Genomic DNA, 20,966 nt, shown 5'->3' with positions numbered 1-20,966 from the left:
CTACCAGTGAAGTTTTAAAAGTACCCGGGACGGATAGATCCCGGGGGTTGTTTGAGTTTAGGAAGTATGGGAAGAGAGTTATTAAGAAAAAATTGTTCCCCCTATAAGGCTGTCTAAGGACTTAGAAAAAAAAGTAGAAGAAAAATACTAAAGCGTAGAAGAAAAGTTTCCTAAGTCCTTGTTTATTTGATCCAGTTGCTTGTCTGGTGCTGTAAATCAAATAGCCACTCAAATATAATCCTTATTTCCAATGGCATTACCAATCACGAGAACACTTTTTGGTTCTTTAGGAAGGTTAGGTTATTCATTTTTCACTGATCCATTTCATATAATTACTCATGTTCATTTGGTTGTGGTAATCTCCTGAAATGTGATTATCCTGCCACATAGTGAGAACATATGAAACAAATTCTCTTTCTTCTCCGATATGGATAACGATCAAACGCTCACCCTTAAAGATCGGTTGTGGAAGGACTTTTCCTGAGCTGGGGTCCTCTACTCAGGACTTTCCAGAAACATCATTAATAAGAACGTAATTTTCATCTGTGTAAACAATGTTACGACCGGATTCTCTGAAATATTGCTTCCAAATACTTATCCTTTAGTCCTGTATATCATTTCTTTCCACCAATACAGAACGATATGTTGGGTCTTTCGCCATTTAAAAGCGACATTTTTTAATATAATTCGAATACTCGTTTCATTACCGTTAGTCAGTGCTGTCTTTTAGTGATGCGCGCAACAACTCGACCGTTGGAAGACGAAAGTCTGTTATGTGAAAGTCATACATACAGCCAATCTCCGAACACATTTATCAAAATCGTCAGTTCAGTTATTGGCCTTCATTTTTTCCGGCGCTTGTTAGAAGTTACGAACGAGTGAAAAAAGTATATGAACACTTGATTGTCTGAACTCGTAGAAGCGGAATTGGAACAGTCATTTTTTCAAATTCATTTTTAATTTTCGTAATCAGTCTGATTGAAACGCCAGTGGCTTCAGCGCCCGATCTCGAGCTTTTGTTACAAAGCTGTAGGATCGTTGGGGCATTTGTTGACGCCTATTTTTACATAAAGTTATATTCTCTCCAAACGATTTCCCTACTCTGATTATGAAGCAATTTACCTCCAAGTTTTGATACAAAATGAACGTCTTCCATAATCACTGGATGATAACAAATACCGTAATTTAATTTATAGAATATTCAGGTTTAAACTAAACACTCGCGACAGACACCAAATTTAACACATGCGGTTTAAACAAAACAGGAACATGAAATTATTGCGCAAGTGTGCTGAATACTCCTCAAATCTGAACTGTATACAGTGTAGTACTATTACCCTTCAAATTCATGACATTATCATGCCACGAATATTCAGCATTTCGTATATAAAAATGTCTCATGACAATAGCCCTATAAACAAAATTAATAACGCATTCATACTGTTATCAAATAATACGTAAAATATATATTATGCGTAAGATGATCTCATTTTATCGTTTTGAAATGTATAAAGTAATTAGGATATATTTACGTACAGTAGTCGTTCGTAAAAATAAAGTATTTATAACTAGTATTTTTAAATACATAAAAGTTATAAGTTGTAACAATTCTGATAATGCTATACTGCACAGTATAAGTAAATGGAAGCTATACGAGATGTTTTCGTTAAGGAATGACTACTGTTCCTCCCGTCTTATCAGTCTATCTCTCGCACGCAATGTGTACAGCAACACTCCGCCCGCGATGGTATTGCTGTGCATAAATAATTTACTAAAATTAAGAGATAAGTAAATGCATGATAAAATACTTTTGTATTATATCAGAAAAAAAGTTTGAGAACCGCTGATGCACTGTATTAATAATAATAAATACTTGTACTAATAATTTTGTATTATAATAATCTTTATTTTTATTGCATTGTTGTTCCGTTTAACTATAGATGGATTGCTATTATCTCATAAAATTTATTTTTATGTATTAATTAGAGTAAACTGGCTTCTCTTTTTTATTCGCTAATCTTCTACTACTCAAATTTTTCCAAGGTTTACATAGATCGTTGTGAGTAAATTTTGGAGTAGTCGCATTTTTACTTCCTTGTACGAAGTAAAGGAAGCACTGTGATAGTGAAAAATGTCAGTTTTCAGATTTAAACGGAAATGTCCATTTTGATCATCCATGAATTCATTTTGAGTAGTTTCGGCGTGACGTCTGTACGTAAGTATGTATGTATTTCGCAAACTCAAAAACGATTAACCGTAGGATCTTGAAATTTTGGATTTAGGACTGGTAACGTCTACTTGTCCACCTGCTCTTTTGATTGTAATCGACTGGACCAAAGTGTCCAAAATTAAAAAAATTTGGATTTTATACTTTTTCTTAGCTGCAATAATAAACCCTGGTTGAGAGCTTTTACACGATTTATCATAAGTGATACTTATTTTCATTGGTTTCAGAGTTATCGCCAAATAAAATTTTAATTAAAATATTTAAATCTTACATGGGGAAGAGGCACATCGGTTCGAATCCGACTTCATCTCATTTTTTTTTAACTTTTTTTTAAATATAAATATATTGATTTATTAATAATTAACCTCTGATTGTAAAAAAAAAAAATATAATAAATAACTCTATAATAACAATAATTTTTTTTTAATTTTATAAGTTATTAATGAAATAAAATTTTATGTACTTTTAATTTAAAAAACATTTTGCATACTTAATGTAATAGGCGTAGAAGGAAATCCTGTTGTGCCCACATCAGATTTTTATCTTTGGAGTAGTTCACTGCCACTCCTGAGCATTGTTGTATGTGATTGTGTACGTAAATAAATTTTTAAATAGCGTTGACCGGGGTGGTATATCTTCAAGAATCTCAGGAATGGTCGGCCTCATTCTGTACAAGACAACACTTCACATACATATAATCCTCATTGAGAAATATTCTTTTAAAAGCATCATCCCCATTAGGAAATAAAAAAGATAAAAGAAACATTTTTTTCGTTTTCAAGTTTTAAAACGCTGACAACTCGACAGTGACGTACATCCTATATGGGAACAGCAGATTGTGTGGTGTGCACAGTGAATCGTAGTGCTGATAGTGTTTAGTGGTTAGACGAATGAAATTGATGTTGAAAACTGATGAATATTCCGTTTTGTCTCAAAAACCTGTTGTTTTTTTTAAGCAAATTGAGTAGTTTTTATGTCTAATTATTTGAGTAGGAATTACATACCGCTTGCAGGAATTACTTTATGTGAATTTTCAACTAGCACCTAAATTAGATGGGGTTATGTATGGCTCACAACAGATCTTGATCTAACGATTTTCAAAACTTCAAAATATTTAACAAATTTTTTTTGTACAAAAGTTAAACTTATGACTTCGAGGTATGTACTTTGTTATTAATTTAACCTTGCGTGTAGATGTTACTGAATGCCAAATTGAGCTTTTTATTAACTACCATCTGTTACAGATAACCGTTTTTAGACCTGTGGTGTGGTTAATTGATTATTGTTGTTTATTGACTTATTTAATGAACGAACAATTTTGTTTTGTGACGTTTCTGATACGTTTAATCAGGCTATTGATTACGGTTAATCAGGTTATTGACAACTACTAGTAGAATAATACATGTTAGGAAAAATATATTTTTTTTTGTCAAAAAAAAAAATTATTAAAATATAATTATGCTATTTAAGCATTCATATAAACTTATTATTTTCTGTAGAAGAACAATGGTTGATGTTCTTTCTTTAAGTTATCATTAATTTTTATCCTTAAATGTTGTCTTGAATTAACTAGCAAGTTAACAAAATAATCTAATTTCATTAAAAAATGAATGAAAATTGACATTCATATTATGTGGTTAACAAGGTTTAAACAGAGATCTATTTGTCTGCCTTTTTTTGTTCAAAAATTTTTCCCGAAGAGGACTGAATATTATAATATTCAACAAAAATTATGTACACATGTTTTAATCTTACATTATCTACAATATCAATAAGTCATCATAAGATAAGTAATTATCTACCATATAAATATCACATGTTATTTAACATTACTTAAATTTTAAAATGACTATTCCTGCTGTCATGTTTCATACATTATCTAGTAGAATTATGTTATTACTTCTAATAGAATAATTTAAAATCTACCACATTTAGTGATAGAATTTTCAAAACTGAAATTATATATATATATTTATATATTATGCAGTTAGCTTTATTGTTTAATTATTTTTCATGCTTTGGTTATATTATTACTATTTACATTGGTTACTACTAGTATTATTATTATTATTTAAGTGTAATAAAAAGCCATGATTTTGAACTGTATCTGTGTGCTTGGTCTACAGGTTAATTTTTATTTTCCACATCATACTGATTAACGTACCATGAATTTCTACTATTTTTCATTTAAAAAAGTATAATTGAAACACCTAAAGGTGTTTTTGGCAGATTATCTTAATCTGTCAATTAAGCATTTTATCTTAATTGTTGAAATTTTGTACAATATGCAACAATTTCCAGGGGACAACAGTTGTTAGTTTTTAATGTAATTAACAACTTTGACCATTAGCATTGAAAGACTACCAGGAAGTGTCGTTTTCTACCCTGCCTTCTGTAGCAGTTATCCTCCATTTATTCTGCATATATTAGTATCTGTGAACATAATAAAAATAAATTAGTTTTTGCAATGTTTCAATGATTATGTTTCAAAATTAAAACTTGTTGCTCTAATGAAAACCCTATTTTGCATTTCCTCAATGAACTCTTCACAAGACAAGTTTGGTTAACTGTTAACTAAAAGATTCCATGCCCCATTAACAAACAAATTCAGAGGTACATTATAAAACAATAATTTTCACATGTCTCTGTTGCTGAGGGGTACAGTTCTTAAATTTTAGGTTGTATGACTTTTGGATCTTGTTGTAACTAATAAACTTCTTCTATGTAATATCTCTATGGAAAGATATAAATTTGGTAACAGTTATGAGACATTGTACATTATATTTTGCTACTGTTTATTAATTTAATATTTTTTTCTGTTTTTAGTGCCTTCATGTTCTACTGTATTAATGACATAATTTTTACACATAATATGAAAAATTTGGTTTGATGAAGTAGACTATTATAACACTGACAATAAAATTTTGTGTAATTTATGATTATTAGAAATTTATTGTTTTTATGATGGCAAATAGTCATAATAATGTAACATTTGATGAAATCTCTATAAATAATGCATTAGAAAGTATGAATAATTTATTACAATTTTTAAAAAGTATCAGTGCTTCAGATGTGCCTAATGAAATAAAAACAACTTTGTTTAACATTTATGAAAAATGTGGGTATCTTATAACTTTTTGGGAAATATATGACAAAAAAGGATACTTTGAATATAAAATTGATGACTCATTATGGGGTGATAATCTTCTGTTTAAATATTTGTTCGAAGATTATATTACAGTTTTATTAAATTCAAGAAGTGGCAAGTATGATTTATTTTGTACGTTATGTGATATAGGTTTTGATTGTAAAAAAGATGTTTTGATGAATCACTTAGGAAATGAAAATCATTACTTACGATTTGAATCCCACACAACTAACATGAATAATATTATCTGGAAAAATCTCGGTTTTTACAAACATGCATTCAAAAAATTTATCGAATTAAGAAACAATAAAACTTTGTATTGTAAATTATGTGGAGTAGTTATGCCATATGTTCATGTTAATTTGGTGGGCCATCTTAATGGAAAAGAGCACTGGAAAAATTTTAAAGCAATAATAGATTTCAAATTTATTAATAATAATAATATTGCAAATGGCAATAAATTTCAAACTCTTAATAATAAGCCAGTGAATAATCCATTAATTACTGTTGGCAATAATAGCACTTTACAAAGTGGATCAAATGACATTTTACAGGATGTGAGATCAGAAGTTTCTTCATGGAGTAGTATTAGTGATTTTTCTGAAAATAATTCTAATAAAATCAGCAAAGATATTATAAAACACAGATTGTTTTTGTCTTATTGTAAGAAAGCACAAAGTAATTGTCGAAAAATATTCTGCCAGTTATGTTGTGCATTTTATATCTCACCAGAAGAAAGTATTTTAAAGCATGAAACTTCAGATTTTCATAAAAAAAATTGTTCAGAAGTTGGTAAAATAGGTGGTACACTTGAATGGCGCCAATGTTTGAAGTGTTTTACTGATTTTTTCTGTACAAATGAATTTATCTTGTTTCACTTACAAGAAAATTGTCAAAGTTCTTTTAAAATTACTTCAAATAATAATCCTAGTATTCATTTTTATGAAAAACGTAACTCAAAAAAAAACAGTTCCTCATCTAAATTAAAAAAAGCAAAAGCAGAAAGTTTTACATCTAATAAAACAACACAACACTCAAATGAAAAGATTACACAAAAATATACATGTAAAAACAATCTATCATCAAAAGTTACTCAACAAAACCCTTGTCCATCATCTGAAAAAGAAATATCAGACCTCTCTTCAAACTATGATAAATCTTATGCAACCAGAAAAGAGGTTTTAGATAAGTGCTTATCTGTGCTTATTGATAAATTTTCACAAAAGGCTGTGGATAGTAACATTGATTGTTACGGGTTTTACTGTGAATTATGTAATTTTTGGAGTGAAAAAAATTGGTCGAATCATTTAATATTAGAAGAACATGCACAAAATGTTAATGACCATTTTAAAATATTTGACTGCAATTGTTGTGTTAAGTTTTTTTGTAGCAATACATTTTATAATCATCATCTAAACTCGTATGAACATAACTATCTAAAAGTACTCTTTTCAAAAGAAAATAAAAATAAAAAAGAAAATAAAAAGTATGATACAGGTACTTCAGTAAAAGGCTTAAATAAAAACAAAAAACCTGTACAAAAAAATACACAAGTTATTACTCAGTCATCTTCATCATCTGTTAATGTAGACAAATCTAAACTGACATCAGAGAAAGATGTAAAGAAAGTTCTATCTGCTGATGAATCAATGAATTCTTTGAAAACTAGTCCTGTACAAATGGATTTAAAACCTGAAAAACTGAATGATGTGCAACAAGGCAATTATAATTATGTAAAAAAAAACATTGATGTTAACAAAAAATCTCATCGCTGGTTTGGAATTACAGGTCAGTATTTACCTATCCAGTTTTGTTTATTTTATTTATTCTTCTGTCTTGGTGTAGTAAAAAATAAAGCTTTTATTTTTACTTATTTGTCTCTGTATTTCTTACAGTATGCAAAGCATCAGAGGTATAAGATGAATCAATTGAGGCTGCATACTCTGAGAATAATGATGTTTATTGCACAGCTAGAAACCAGAAATCCCCATGTTAAATTAGATTGAAGGGTGTCTCTTGTAAGCCTGTATCTCACCTACATTTAAATTGGTTTGGTGTGCTATTTATATATATGTATGTATATATATATCTAAAATGTATGTATCAGGTTATTGAATAAGACAACAGGTAACCACTCTTCACTTTCCTTATGAGCCAGACATGGAATGTTATTGTTCTGGTTCATGTTTAGGCCATTCTCAGGATTTGTGTTAAATGTTTGCTTTACAACTATTTGATTATGGAATATAATCGATTAGTAAAAATTGAAACAGTTGGTTACAGCATAAAAACAAAACTGTTGTCTTCTAGTATATTAGTTCGTAGAAGAAAACAATTGATTTAAACTTCATTAAAAATATGCAGTTGTTGTTCTTTGAGTGTATTTGCATTCAAACTTTAGGGATTTACAAATGAAATTCCTAAATAAGATTTGTAAATAAATTCAGGGTAAAAATAATTTAAAAAAGGCTGAAAATATGTTGTGTTTTTTCATTTTTGCATTACACTTTTGAAACTGGAAAATGTTGCTAAAACAATATTTTTTATGTAATTTTTTTTTTGGTAAATATATGATTAAATAAAGTTCTGTTTAATAATTTTCTGTAGAGTTAATTTTGAATATTAAATAAATAAATTAAAAAAAAAAATTAAACTGGTTTTATTTTAAAATAAAATTTCTCTAAAATGCAGTAAATAATTTTTAAGTGATTGTAAGATAATAACAATAATTTTCAACATTTGTAAAAAGAAATCCATTGTGCACTCATAAAATATTACTGAAGAATTCAAATAGGTGTTCTGTGAGAATCCATAAAAGTAAAAATGTGAAAATAAATAATGATTAGACAAAGGGTCAATCCATTTGTAGTGACCCAAGGGTGTGGTTGCTTGACCAATTCAAAAAAAATTGAACTTGCCCTCTTGTTTCCTGCATATCTCAGGATCTTAAAACTACCTTTTTCAAATTTTTTATTTAAGTAGTTTACCTGTGGTGACATTTTTGCTACGGTGTGCACAGCTATTTTTGTGATTGTAAGGGTTTACAGAAAACATCATAACATCCTGAAAGGATGAAACAAAAAGTAGTTTACCCACATTTCCTCAAGGTAAAAGATTAATCCAGTTGTTTATTTACCTATCTTTCTTATTTCTATGAGAAAATTACCAATATAGTTGAACATGAAAAACTCTGAAATTTCACTTTTGATAATGTTTTTCAATAGGCAAGAATGGCATACATATACAGTTTGAATTTTTTTTTGTATGTTGGTATGTATATGTTAGTAGTTTTACCATAAATAATATTAATGGTGATATACTTCAGGCCTAAATTTTTATGAATATTTGAAAACTAATTTTTTTTAAATTCGAATTTTGGTTTCAAATAACTCTGGTGGATCTGGTGATAAAATCTCAAATTTGCAAAAGTTGCGGTGTTTTTGTAGATGTTTATGGCAAATAAAAAAGTCTTGTGTATTGTACTAATAAAAAAGTTAAAACCTCTGAAAAACCTGTTAAAGGCGATACCATTTTGACTCACTAAATAAGTGTTCCAAGGAGGTTTCTTGTCTTCTTGGCACTTTAATATTTTTATACTTATTACTATAGTTGAAATAGACTTGTTTGAATATTTAATTACAGAGTTCATGTTATAACATACTCATTTATACTTGTATCATTTAACTTTGCAGTTTCAGAATGGTCAGTCTGACATTAGTCAGTGACCTATTCACATCTTTACTTAGTGTCAAAGTTCATCCTGTGTTTGGAAGTGTTTATTAAATAAATAAGTTTTATTTAATATTACGTTTGCAAATCTTAAAATCAGTTAAATTTTTACATTATTTTCAAGTAATTTCACATAAAACAATGGAAGAACAATGTTCTACAGGAATTTATGTGAATGAAGAGTGTCATAAAACAGTGTATGTTTCAGTTCACATTAAAATTGGACTCATTAAAATTTGTGAATTTAGTGATGAAAACCAACTTTTTTTTTACGCGTTAATTTAGAAGACAGTAGTGTTTATAAATATCATGAAATAGGTTTTTGTCAAAATTCAGTCACCTGTGTGGACAGTTTTGTTGTGACTCTTTGAGAACTCATAAAAAGCATTTAAGAAAAATTTTAGACAAATAACATTAGAACAAGCTCTTAACACATTTTTCAAAATTTAAATTTAATTTGTGGAAAGCCTCTTTTTGTTAACTGTTTCAAAAGTATTTTTGCTCACTAGAACAAAGAACTATATGAAAGCGAAGACCAAGAGCAATACACAGTCCCACATCATCTCCATCAAAATTGAAAAAAATAAGCACAGATAGGCCATCAGCATTGAACTATTTCATTGAAGAATAATTAAAATTTTGCTACAATTTATTTTTTCTTTGATAGTGTTTACAAAACTAAACTAGTTAAAAATAAAAATGAATTCTTGAAAATAAATGTATGCTACTCATTTAAATCCAGTTTGGGTAAGTTTTTCAGGCATTTTTTAATCAAACTCTTATTAGGTTATTGGTATTGGTTAAGTTATCATTAAATTACAACCTATCAATTTTAATAAAACTATTTTAAAAATATTGAAAACATCAACTTCAACAACATAGAGGATAAATATAAAAAATGTAAAGTGCAAAGAAGACAAGAAACCCCCTTGGAGCACTTATTTAGTGAGTCAAAATGGTATTGCCTTTAACAGGTTTTTCATGAATTTTGAGAGGTTTTAACTTTTTAATTAGTACAATACACAAGAGACTTTTTTATTTGCCATAAACATCTACAAAAACACTGCAACTTTTGCAAATTTGAGATTTTATCACCAGCCCCATCAGAGTTATTTAAGTCAAAATTTGGATTTTCAAATATTCATATAACTTTAGGGCTGAAGTAATATTATTTATGGTAAACTACTAACATATACATACCTACATTTAAAAAATAATTCAAACTGTGTATACCATCCGTGCCTCCTGAAAAAATGACCAAAAGTGAAATTTCACTGTTTTCCATGTTCAATTTTATTAGTAATTTTCTCATAGAAAGAAGAGAAATGGGTAAATAAACCACTGGAACAATCTTTTACCTTGAGAAAATATAAATAATTCGCTTTTTGTTTTATTCTTTCAGGACCAATAGTTTTTTATTTTATGATTTTTTTCTGTAAACCCTTACAATCACAAAAATAGGTGTGCAACGATAACAAAAATGGCCGCCACAGGTAAACTGCTTAAATAAAAAATTTAAAAAAATAGTTTTAAGGTCCTGAAACAAGTGGGGGGAGTAAGTTTCATTTTTTTTTGAATTGATCAAGCAACCAACCTTTTTTTTTTGGCACACTTCTAATGGATTGACCCCAAAGTAATATTTTATGAGCGCTCAATGGTTTTCTTTTTACAAATGTTGAAAATTATTTTGATTATCTTATAATCATGAAATACGAAAAATTATTTTGTACTTTTTAGAGTAATTTTGTTTTAAAAGAAAACCATTGTTTTTTTTTTAGTAGTTATTTACTTTTTAGTCTCCTGCTCACACTTGTTCATTCAACTTGGATAAATTCATTCATTAGAAAAAAAACCTTTACATTCGCTTGGTTTTCATGGTATTTTTGATGTGCTTTCTCCAATCACTTTTACATTATGTTGCAGTTTCTTTTTTTTGTATTCTTTGGTTTTATTTTTTGTTTTCATGAGAATCTTTACTATTCTCCCACGAAGAAAAATGATTTTGTTAAAATAACAAAGGACGGATGGTAAATGATTTTGTTATACTAACAAAATTCATTTACTTGAGATAAATCGGTTTGTCATCATAACAAAATCAGATAACTTTAGTAACCATAGGTTATCGTAAAAAATCCATTTTATTATCGTAACAAAGTTGTTTCGCTACCATAGCAAACGCTTAGTTACTGAAACATGATTTGTTATCCATATATAAACAAAGAATTATGTTTTCACAGTTTCCATCATCTTGGATTTAGAACGATATTAAATAGTATCCACCACATTGGATTTAGAACGATATTAAATATTCTGTATTATATTTTCATCAGAACCAAAGCTGTATGCAGAATTTCAGCTTGATTGGATAATGGGAAGTGTGTCAGATTTCAATAACTAAAAATGACATATGTAGGATTTTGAAAATACAGGATATAGCTTGTGAGTAAAGCTACTGTTGTTGGTGATATTATAAATTGTAATTATATTGATTTATTTTACTTTAATTTGGATTTTTTTTTTTCCGGCACTGGGTGTGATTTGAGAACATGAAATGGATAAGGAAGATGTATTTAAGTTGTCCAGGGTGCTGATGAGATCGCCGATGCGGAGAGAGTGTGCCAGTTCAACAATGAAAGGCGACAGCGGCCATTGAGCCTGTTGAGGAGGAAACACTGCTGACAAAGAAAGGGGATGAACACAGCTTGAAGAGAGCAGAGCAAGATAGCCCAGAAACCCTCAAGAAGGCTCGTAAAGTGGATAGAGTGAAGTCTTTGGACATTCCTGATTTTATTGCCTGACTTCAGATGGTGTCTAAGGAATTTGAGGATGGTATAGAAAAAACCACCAGTAAGATATTCAAATGAATTCAAGACATTCAATGAAAGTAATAGTTGGCCAATTTGGCCAACTATTACTGGACTTCGTAGCATATCAGAAGAGGAAGCTGTCATGGGCGGATTGTGCCACTCAGACTGATAAGGAGGTTAGTCAGAATAAGGTGTTGTAGCTACTGGAGGATGGAGTGCAAAATGATGATCTAGATGAATTAATTATGATGCAATGGCCAAAGGAATGTTATACCCATACGGTTGAGATAAGGGGACCTGTTCTGGTGAATGTGATGGTGATGTGGAGGTCTTCTTGACCTCTTCAAGTCGAAGGGTGCCTTTGCGGCCTCTCTTTATAAAACAGTCCCTGAGATTAGAGTCCGAATGACTGGGGGACAGTTGACCACTGACCAATTGCTGGTGTTCATAGCCTCCATGAAGGTGCTTCTGAGGGAGAGTTCGGAGGAGTCAGACAAGACAATTTTTGACCTAGTTTTTAATTTCTTATTGATGAGAGGGAGAGACTCACGCAGTTGAAGGGTGGTGTTGGAGGCATTTTCACTAATGCAAGGAGTGATGGGGTATTTGGAGTCGAGGAGGATATGTTTGCGCTCCCATGTATGAAGCTGGTGGAGTACTCAGCTAGGAGCACATATATACATATATATATAGGGCTCTACAGAAAGACGCAGGAAGATCAGAACTTAAGATCTCGAAAACTGTGGTTATAAAGGTGACTTAAGCAGGTCACAAATATACTGATGTGCTGAAGGACCTTAAGACTGAGGTTAAGGGAAAGTCCTCAGAGGTGCTGTCGGTCTGTAAGGGCAGGAATAAGGAAGTCCTAATTCAAATAAGGGATGAGGGACAGAAGGCTGATAATTTATTTCAGAAAATCCAAGCTGGCATGCAGGAGGTACAAGTCACTTGGAGAAAGAAGGAGAGACTGAGGAGGGTCTGTATAAGGGATATCACTGCATTAAAATCAGAGAAGGAGGGTGTAAATGCTGTTGCAGAACTCATTGTGTTAGAAGTACAAAAGAAGTCCTTAAAAGTGCAGCCTGCTCAATCTATCACTAGAACACCTTAATGGTCAAACACAGGCAAATATATTATTGATGAAGGGCAGGATACTGGTGGATTGGGTCTTCTGCAGGATGCCCCTTAGCATCGATGAGGAAAGCTGTTATAAATGTTGGAACGTGGAACATATAGCTGCTAAATATCAGAGCCCTGATAGGTCCCGATGCTGCTTCAACTGCAGCAAGGAGGGACACTTTAAGGCAGGATGCAGGGAATCCATGCCCTGCAAGAAGTTTGTGCGGAGGGCCACCGCCCTCCGCACATTTATTAAAGAAAATTAAAGAATTTTCTTTAATAAAAAGGTAAAATAATAAAACTTATAAGGTTTAAAGTTAATATAAATCATATAATAAAAATTTATTAAAACAAAAGTCAAAAAAGTGAAATAAAACTCAAAACCAATATCGCAGTCGGAGTCTTTAAAATATAAAAGGTAAAATAATAGAAAAAAGAAACTATATAAAACTTACCTAATTCCGATAGGTTGTGCAAAAGGCTCCCTTCTCGGATAATAAAATTAAAGACATAGAACCAAAAAATCAAAATTGAAAGTAAAGGGAAAAATGATCAAAAACTCTTCTAGCATAAATATATATATGATAATATTACATTTTTTGCAGTAACCTGGTACTACGCAAAAACAGAAACATCCGGTTCAAAATTTTGTTATTATTGTACAAGATACCACGGATGTTTCTGGGTAGATTAAATTTACGACGCAACGCCGCATGACATATGCAGTCTATGAGAATATGGTGCACAGTCATGCGGCAGTTGCATCAGGTGCATCATAGGGGTGCGTGTCCTCCTGACATTAGGTACTCGTGTCCTGTCTCGTAATCGGCAGAGGACTACTTCCTCACGACGAGTTTTTCTGCAAGAGGAGTCCCATGGCAACACTGAATCCGTCGGAGTTTATTATCGACGGTAGTCGCCCAGTCACTTTGCCACCTTGCTCTCAGTGATTGTTTTACACGATTAATAAAATCAAAGGTAGTAACTCGGGTGGTGAATGGAGGTTGAATACACGATTCTTTGGCAGCATAATCTGGTTGTTCATTACCTGGAATCCCTACGTGGCTAGGGACCCAGCAAAAACTTACTTCTGTGTTGCGATTACTCAACTCAACAATTGCATTGTAAATTTCAATGACGACAGGATGTTTGGAATAAAAGTTTTCTAACGCCTGGAGAGCACTACACGAGTCACTGCAAATAAGAATGTTTCTATATTTAGGGTTAATGGTATTAAGAGCCTTATTTATAGCTTGTAGTTCAGCGGTGAACACACTCGTAATACCGGGTAGGCCAAACATATATGTTCTTTTATTGATAACAAAAGCACAACCAACGGTATCGTCTTGTTTCGACCCATCAGTGTATATCACCGCGTCTGCGTTCGTCTTGGTGAGGTTACACTGAAACATTTGCCGGAAAACAGTAGGTGGTGTTGATTGCTTATCGTATGTCTTTAAGTTCAAATGTAAAATTTACAAGGTTAATTCTCCACGGAGGATATGAACACACACGGACATAATGGAAAGAGCGAGGGAGTGTCAACATTTATATACTGCAGCAGACGTCGGGTACGGACACCTACAGGTGCAGTACAGCGTGGACGGTCCTCGTACTTTCTTAAATTAGGATTTCTAAGAACTAGGTCAAAAGCCGGGTGATTTGGCTGTCCTTTGAGACGGGCAAAATAAGATAACAAAAGCTGGTCTCGTCTATCCCAAAGTGATGGCTCGCCACAGTCTACAAGTAAGCTTGCATTAGGGCTTGATCTAAACGCACCTGTGGCAAGCTGAAGTAAAAGCATGATGTACACCATCCAGCATTTTAAGCACGGTTTGACGAGCTGAAGAGTAGGTGATACAACCATAATCAAAATGGGAACGAACAAGGGAATAGTAAAAACGTAACATACAAGACCGATCGGCTCCCCAATTGGTGTTACTAAAGACCCGCATCATATCTAAAAGTTGAACGGCTCGCAATGTAAATAACAAAATCGTCAACAAATAGAGAACATGAGACAGGAGCCTGTATACAATTGGTAATACTGTTTATGGCTACAGAAAATAAGGTGGCACTTAATACAATACCTTGAGGTACTCCATTCTCCAAGACGACACTATCTGAAAGTGAATCTTCTACACGAACACGAAACGTTCGGTGATTTAAGAATACCCTGTTAAAAGCAAGCATATTGCCCTTGATTCCCCATCTCTTGAGGGTGTTAAAAATACCACTTTGCCAGGCCGTGTTGTACGCCTTTTTTATATCGAAGAAGATAGCAACCAGGTGTTGACGGTTTAGGAAGGGATTTTGTATGGCTGTTTACATTGATACTAAATGGTCAATGGAAGATCGTCCTTGTCGGAAACCACACTGTTCCGAAGCTAGAAAGCCATGTTTCTCCAAGTACCATGTAAGCCTGCGGTTTACCATTCTCTCCATTATTTTACACAACAGACTTGTTAAAGAAATAGGGCGGTAGCTTGAGGGATGGATTTTGTCTTTACCAGGCTTTAGTAGTGGTATAATAAATGCTTCTGACCAGCCGGGCGGAAAGACTTGTTCGGAGAATAAACCATTGTAAATATTCAAAAGATGTTGTAGTGCTGAGTTAGGAAGGTGTGAAAGCATACCAAGACGAACGTTGTCTGGTCCAGGGGAAGTATCACGTGATTTCTTAAGTGCGTGTAACAATTCTTTAAATACGAATGGAGAGTTCAATTCACCAACCGAATCACCAATGTTTAACGATAATATTTCTATTTGTACTTTGTACCTCTGAAAATCATTGTTATATGATGAAGTGAGAGACATTGAGCGGAAAGATTTTGTTAAAGTATTTGCTACAGCCGAAGATGATGAAAGTTCTCCTTCATCAATGAGACCGAGAATAGATTGTCTCGGCAATCGGAAAATTGCATGGATTTTTTTCCACAGTAGACGTGGGAGTAGTACGTGAGATGGTGTTCACATATTTCGCCCATGAATTCCTCTTAGCGTTCAAGAAGATCCGACGGCATACCGCTGTAGCCCTGTGGTACAAATTTAGATGTTCAGTTGTAGGTCTATTATTAAATTTGCATAGTGCTCGCCGTCGATTCTTAATAGCAGATTTGAAATCATCATTCCACCATGGAACGGAAGGACGTTTAGGATTACCTGATGTTTGTGGGATATATCTGCTGGCAGTTTCAAGTACATGGACATAAAAGAGGAACATTGCTCAAGGATGTTCGCACCGTCGTCATACTGTGATTGGAAGGATTTATGATATCCACCCCATTCCGCCCTTTCAACAATCCACCTCCATGGCCTTCTCTTAATCTCGTGGTCCACACCAAAACCAATAACAATTGGTTTGTGGTCACTGCCGTGAAAGTCATCACAGACAGACCAATCAAGATGAGGAGTAAATTCGGTGAGCATATGGAGAGATCGATGTTAGACATAGTACCAGATGATAAAGACATGAATGTGTGAGATCCATTATTCAGCAAACAAAGGTCTAAGTCTTGTTTTACACTGTGTACTATATTTCCTCGAGTGGAGCAGAAGGTCAAGCCCCAGGAAACATGGTGGGCATTGAAGTCTCCTACTATTAACGATGGAGATGGTACTTGTGTGAAGAGATTTGAGATATCCAGAGCACTGAACTCAGTGTTCAGAGAGAGATACAGATTGCAGATATGCAACTTGAAGAGAATAGAGACCTTTACTACAATAGCACGAACGAGAGTGGTCAGTTGAATCCTTGTAGCCGATACCTTATCCTTCATGAAAATAGCCACTCCACCACTCTCTCTACTGTCTACTAAACAGTCGTATCTCTCACAGAAGTATCCTCTGAGTGCTATTGGGTCATGTTGTAGAAGATGAGTTTCCTGGAAACACATGATTATCAGATCATGTATGTGTGCCAGTACTCCAATATCTTCAATGCAGGACCAAAGACCTCTAACATTCCACTGAATAATGTTCATAAGGGAAAAAATATAAAAAAATAATAAATATACTTAGGAAACCGTATAAAATTTAGTTGTATGCGATTCAGTTTTTCTTTTTCATATTCTTTATTTTAGATAACTCCAACGCTTTTGGGTCAACCATACCCTCCAGTATATGGGGTGATGGTGGAGGATACTTATTAGAATGGGATGCCGCTATTGACATCCCAGAGGGGGTGGTTATGTGGATTCCCTTTATGGGGAGCTTATTAGTTGGCTTACTGTCAGCTGTGGTAGTCTCTGCCCGTACCGGTTAGACTTTGGGAGCAGGAACTTTCGTATGGATCACACTGTTAGATTAATTTACTGCGATGGACTTTTTATTCATCTTTGTCAGCTCTGAAATAGTGGCTGTAAGCAAAGCAACTTGATCAGAAAGCATCTGAATGAGTTTCTTATGTTCATTGCAGGATCCGCACTGCTGATAATGAACATTTGAAGGAGTTTTCCTCCTAACGTAGTGGTGGCAAAAGATACATCTGGATTAACGAGGTTCGGTGAGTTAACTATCTTTCTATATTTCCTGCATGCAGCCGGGAAAGATAGTTTCTGTTCAGTACAGATTTTGAGAATTGCCTTTTCTTCCTTAAAGGTTGGGCAATCTCGGGAGCGGGCTGTATGTGAACCACCAAAAAAAAAAAAAAAATGTTTTTTACACAGTTACAGTAACCAGCAGATTTATTTAAATTTGAATGTTTGTAGTCACATTCATTGCTTTATATTCTGTTTTATGGTCTAATTTTAACTAGTTGATGGCCATATTGTTTGTACACAATAAATCTTACACCAATAATTAGTGCTGAAAAATCTTTATGGCTATTTAGTATCAGTTTATGATTTGTACAGCGTATAGTTTAATAATTTTGCTCAGAAACAAGATTTATCATTCCTGAATAAGATAGGATTTTAAAAATTGAGTGATGTGAAATATTAATAGTAATGCTGGCAATTGAACTCGTGTTCTATAAATTGACTTCTGTTAAAATTAAAGAAGGCTGGATATGTAGTTTAACGGCATGCTCTTGGAATTTATTAATGTTAATATCATATTACCATTTTATTTATTTAATTTACCATTTATTAATGACTAATGACCATAGTTATCATTGCCACTTAAAAATTATATTTAAAAAATTAAGTATATAAGATATATCATTAATAATAATTAAGGTGAATAAAAAGGAGTTGATGCTACCATTGTGGTTTTTCTAAGTTGTAGCTTCCTTTGATGTGAATAAAAGTAAGTTATAACTACTCCTTCTGTAGTTATAACTTTGTTTTTCCAGAAAAAGTAGTTATAACTTCACTTTTGATGTGAATAAAGTGAAAATACAACAATTTCATTATTTTGTAGTCTGAGATAGGACACATTCCATTTTGTCAGTAATGTCAGTCAGTTGCCTTCGACATGGCGATGCTCATGTATGTAAAGAAGGGACATTGTATAAAGAAGAGTTATGACTATTTGCAAGGAGCTAATACATTTTGAGACTGAAAATAACTTTCTAACTTCAGAATTTTATGTTGTCGTGATGAAATTTGGGGAAAAGCACTAACCCCAAGAAATCACATGGAAAATTTTTACATTATACTGCTAATCCTGGATTTCAGAGTGGAGTGGCAGAAGATTTTGGAGTAGACCAATCTACAGTTTGTAAAAGTATTAATATCATGGTCATTTCATATTCTTGAAAAAGCTCATAACTGGATTCATTTCCCCTGTACATACAACTGATGAGTAATTTAAGGTTAATATGACAAATTCTCTATCATTTACAAACTGTTGTTGGTGCATTAGATTGCACCTATATAGAAATAAAAAAAAATCCTTTAATGTTTAGGGGCAAGTATATTTGTCTCAGAGGAAATGTTATGACCATTAGCACCAACTAGCTGGGCTCTATGCATGCTGCAAGAATATGGGGAAGTAATGATAATCATGACATAATCTTCCAATATGGTGGCACTTACATAGGGAGCTAGGCAACTCTGACTATGGTATATTTCCATGGCTTATTACGCCATTCTAGACATCTGATGGTGACATTCAACATTAATTTATCAGCAAATATTCTAAGTAATAATATGTAGAAAAAGTGGTTGCTCAGCTCAAACAGATATACCATATTCAGAGTTGCGTAGCTCCCTATGAATGTAAATGTAGTCTTGTACAGTCTCAGGTTGACCATTCTGAGATGTGTGGTTAATTGAAACCCATCCACCAAAGAACACCAGTATCCACGATCTAGTATTCAAATTCGAATAAAAGTAACTGCCTTCACTAGGATTTGAACTTAGAATTCTCAATTTCAAAATCAGCTGAATTGCGATGACGATTTAATCACTAGACCAGCCCAGTGGGCTGACCATTAGACCTGCAGCACTTCTATACACAGGCACAGGGCCTAGCTGTACTCGTGGCCTGCATAATAACAACAGCTAAGCTAGTAACTGTGTGCACAGCCAGACCGTGCAAATTGTAATTGTAATAAGACATTTCTGTCTTTTATGTTTTAATCTTCTATTTATTTATTATACATTTTTTAAGGGAAAGGGAAAAAGATAATACATACAGTTACTTATGATTTTAATTTAAAATTTCATAAAAATAAATGTCAGAGGTTATGTCGAACTGCCAGTGTAGTTTTTATTTAGTTTCTCCAATTTTTTTCTCATTCTCTATCTTCATTTTCTGCAGTTCAAATTACTGCAGCAGGACCATCCTCTATAGTTAAGCAGTTGATAAGTCTTTAATTTCTTAATTTTCACAGGATGTCATCTTCTTCATATTGGATCTCACATAAGGCTGCAGATGTAGTATTTGCCTGTTATACTTGAAGAAGTTGGAAGGTTGCTGCTTTCATCATTGTTATTAAACTATTAAACATAAGCTCTTTATCTTCAGTTCACTGTGGTACCCCCAGTGGAAATACTCTGGGCACTTTGGTGAAAACTGGATTTTCTATTTCACCCAATGTTGATAAATATTTTATTTCAATCTTTAGTGTGATTTTTTTTATTTCCTGTTGTTTTTTTATTCATTCTCTTTTTTGTTGTGGTCTTCATGTTTTGTAGCATTTTCTTCATTTCGGCTGAGGAGATTTCAATCCCAGTACCTTGGGAGTATATACTGCATACGTCTTCCCACATCTTTTTTTTCCATTAATAACTTTTGGTACTCTTGACTTTTCCAATGACCCTGTGTGTTCTGCAAGTAATTTGATGAATAAATATCTATCTACAGTTTTCTAATATTCCCTTCATCATCACTTGACAACATGTTAAAATAAGATGTGCATTCTGGAATAGTAAAAGTATCTTTCTCTTATGAGATAAGGCTGCACACTGAGCTAAGATTGACATGGTGTCAGGGGCAGTGTGGGCTGGGGGCAAAGGGAACAACAAACAAGTTGTAACTCGAAAGGTCATTACTGCTGTATTATAGTTATAACTACCCATAGTTGTATCCAGATTTCCCAGATATCACTTGTATCTTCACGAATCAGCTGATTTCAAAGTCGAGAGTTCCAACATTCAAATCCTAGTAAAGGCAGTTACTTTTATACGGATTTGAATATTAGATCACAGACACTGGTATTCTTTGGTCATTGGATTTCAATTAACCACACATCTCTGAAATGGTCGACCTGAGACTGTACAAGACTACACTTCACTTATATTCATACATATGATCCTCATTCATCTTCTGAAGTAATACCTGATAGTGATTCCTGGAGACTAAATAGGAAAAAAAGATACTACTTGTGTCAGAGTAGATATCTAGATATAGTATTTGTTTATTTACTTCGATTTGACTTAAAGCTATCATCGTAGATTCTGCTATGAAATTACTATGTTTTATTCTCTTCACCTAATATACACCCGTGCTTATAGTAAAGTATGTACAGATGAGTTCATTTAAATAAGAA

General features: G+C 32.8%; 1 protein-coding gene across 3 annotated transcripts in view; it reads left to right on the top strand.

Moving 5' to 3' along the window:
- The first annotated feature begins 2,904 nt into the window (after nt 1-2,904).
- Nucleotides 2,905-20,966, top strand: part of LOC142331777 (uncharacterized) — a 72,069-nt gene continuing 54,007 nt past the window's right edge. For all 3 annotated transcript variants that reach the window (XM_075377869.1, XM_075377870.1, XM_075377868.1), the window contains exons 1-2: nt 2,905-3,385; nt 5,054-7,163. In XM_075377869.1, the coding sequence (XP_075233984.1) occupies nt 5,189-7,163 (1,975 nt within the window). In that variant the 5' untranslated portion in view covers nt 2,905-3,385; nt 5,054-5,188. The remainder of the gene's footprint in view (nt 3,386-5,053; nt 7,164-20,966) is intronic.

This window comes from Lycorma delicatula, chromosome 10 (genome assembly GCF_047948215.1).
Source record: "Lycorma delicatula isolate Av1 chromosome 10, ASM4794821v1, whole genome shotgun sequence".
NCBI classification, from domain to species: Eukaryota; Metazoa; Arthropoda; class Insecta; order Hemiptera; family Fulgoridae; genus Lycorma; species Lycorma delicatula.
Note: the sequence above shows the minus strand (reverse complement) of the source record. Positions and strands in the feature narration are given on the sequence as shown.